Raw genomic sequence first — 2545 nt, 5'->3', positions numbered from 1 at the left:
TGTGCCCTCCTGCCCCCTTTGATCCGTGTTGGGATTACCTCCCTTTGGGCTTGGAGGATCGTCTCCTTAAGGAGCGACCACTCTTCTTGAACACCCGGCTCCCCTCCCCTCCCGGACCTCAGTGCTTCCCCGACTATTCTCCTCAAGGGGTGCTCAAGGGGAGCCGCAGGCTGCCCTGCGTGCGGAGGGAAGGGAGCTGTGACAGCTCAGGTCTAGCATGGCTGTTCAGTAGAGGTGTGAAACCACTGTCTCCGGGGGCTGCCTGCTGGAGGGTGGCAGTGCCTACATCCTTCCGATGCTACATGTCAGGGGAATGTGTCCCCCAGAGCACTGCACCTCAGTTGTGCTTATAACGACCCCTGTGTGATGCTCCCAGCAGCCCAGTCAAGGACGGAGAGTGTTCCCAGGCTGGATCTTGTGGCCCTCCTGGATCTTGTGGGTCTCCGGGCTGGTTTGCTGGGTGCGGCGATGTGGGATGCTTTGGAGCAGGAGCTCTTTAGTCCGGAGTGAAGGCCTGAGACAGGTCAAGGTGCGGCAGGTGTGTTGGCTCTAACTCTGTCTTGTCCTCCTCCCCAGGTCTCCTGCTTGGAGACAGTTTGGGTGTCCAAGTCCAACGTGGTGCAGCGGCGAGGGCGTGCCGGCCGCTGCCAGTCGGGTTTCGCCTACCACCTCTTCCCTCGCAGCCGCCTGGACAAGATGCCAACGTACCAAGTCCCGGAAATCCTGCGCACCCCCCTGGAGAACCTGGTGGTTCAGGCCAAGATCCACATGCCAGAGAAGACGGTAAGTGTCTCCCCTGGCCAGGAGACCAGGGGGGCTGACTGTCTTCTGCCAGTGGGGCTCTGCCTACCTAGGACCTGAGCCCCTGGAGAGGGACAAGCTGCGGTCTGTGGTGTAGAAAGTGGCATGGGAGGGCACCCAGGGTGTGGGTGACATAAGTGCTGCCAGGCTGGCTTAGGTGAGTGGTCCCCTTAGCCCAGGATCTTATCTCCAGCCGGGACAGTGGGAGATGCTTTAGAGGGAGAGGACATACAAAGCACATCCATGCTGATCTGTCCCCTGTTGTGTCTTCCCTGGCATCAGCCATGACAGTTTGTCAGCTCCGGGAACCGCTGTCCTGTTGCCGAGCTGCAGAGGTGATGCAGGGGAGCCCTGTGCTGACCAGTTACACAGGTTGGGGGCTCCTGGGCAAGTCTAAGAGCAGGGGTACTGGCCTGCTCGCTCTCTCCCTGGGCTTCCACTGCATGTCACTGTCATTCTGGCTTTCTTATCATCCCGTAAACCAGGGGGCCCAACCTCTAGGCCACATGTGGCCTGTGGCACTCCCCATGGGTTGGGAAGTTTGCAGGGGGAGGGTGGTGGCCATTAATATGGCCACCTCCCTTCTCCACCAAATCCCCAAGCCCCATGCACCCAGTTGGAGCCTGGCTGCACCCCGCTTCTCTCCGCAGTGCTGAGCGATGCCCCCCGTTTCCCTGTGAGGCTGGGGCAAGCTGCCTCCCCCCATCCCCCGGGGCCAGGTGAAGGCCCTTTCTCCCCTCTGCAGGGGCAGACTCAGACCGTGCTACCCACGCACCTCCCTCTGTGTGGCTAAGCGGTGCTCACGTGCTGACCCCAGGTGCTGGTCAGACCAGGCACTGTCCATTTGGCCGCCCACGGAACAAGGTTGAGCACCACTTTCCTAAGCCACTTGTTACTGTGCAGGCCTGACCCAAAGGAAGCCTGCCAGGTGGCCTAGTCCGTGCCCTGGCTAAACGACGCTGCCCAGAAATGCAGAGCACTGAGCTCCTGTCCCAGCAGCAGCCCCGGGGGGGCAGGAACTGACAGAGTCTCACATGCTCCCTGCGCGAACGTGTGTTGCAGGCAGTCGAGTTCCTCTCCAAGGCTCTGGACAGCCCTGACATCAAAGCCGTGGATGAAGCCGTGATCCTTCTGCAGGAAATCGGTGAGCTAGTGCCCGGGGTGGACAGGGAAGCTGCAGCTCCTGCCTACGTGGAGGGCTGGAGCTGGGGGTGGCTGAGGTCCTGGCTGCAGGGGGAGCAGGGCGCTCCAGACCTCCCCTGCTAACTTTATTTTGCACAGTGCTTAAGGTGCCAGGTAGGACTGGAAGGGCATGTGGGGCTGGTTTGGAGCTCATAGCCGGGGTCCTGCTCCCCTGGGATTATCTTCCAGCTCTGTCAGCTCCAGACATGGAGTCGAATGGGTTAGGGGGCTCCCTCGGGGCCACATATACTGGGGAGTGAGCCCATTTGGGACCCCCCCCATGCTGCGGGGAAGCTGGCAGAAGGCTGATGAGGTCTGTCCGACTCCCACAGGAGTGCTGGATCACAGGGAAGCCCTCACCACGCTGGGCAAACGCCTGGCACAGATCTCTACGGACCCCCGGCTGGCCAAGGCCATTGTCCTGGCCTCCATCTACCGCTGCCTCCACCCACTGCTCGTCATCGTCTCCTGCCTCACGCGGGACCCCTTCAGCAGCAGTCTGCAGAACCGGGCTGAGGTGGACAAGGTGAGGGACTGCCTGCCGGGGCCGGTAGGGAGGGAG

General features: G+C 61.5%; 1 protein-coding gene across 4 annotated transcripts in view; it reads left to right on the top strand.

Moving 5' to 3' along the window:
• Nucleotides 1–2545, top strand: part of DHX30 (DExH-box helicase 30) — a 50090-nt gene that overhangs the window by 38250 nt on the left and 9295 nt on the right. For all 4 annotated transcript variants that reach the window (XM_019508000.1, XM_019507999.1, XM_019507998.1 and 1 more), the window contains 3 exons: nucleotides 577–783; nucleotides 1864–1945; nucleotides 2316–2509. In XM_019508000.1, the coding sequence (XP_019363545.1) occupies nucleotides 577–783; nucleotides 1864–1945; nucleotides 2316–2509 (483 nt within the window). The remainder of the gene's footprint in view (nucleotides 1–576; nucleotides 784–1863; nucleotides 1946–2315; nucleotides 2510–2545) is intronic.

Source organism: Gavialis gangeticus, unplaced genomic scaffold (assembly GCF_001723915.1).
Source record: "Gavialis gangeticus isolate Ggan-Ray unplaced genomic scaffold, GavGan_comp1, whole genome shotgun sequence".
NCBI lineage: Eukaryota > Metazoa > Chordata > Crocodylia > Gavialidae > Gavialis > Gavialis gangeticus.
This window is presented reverse-complemented; position numbering and strand designations above follow the sequence as displayed.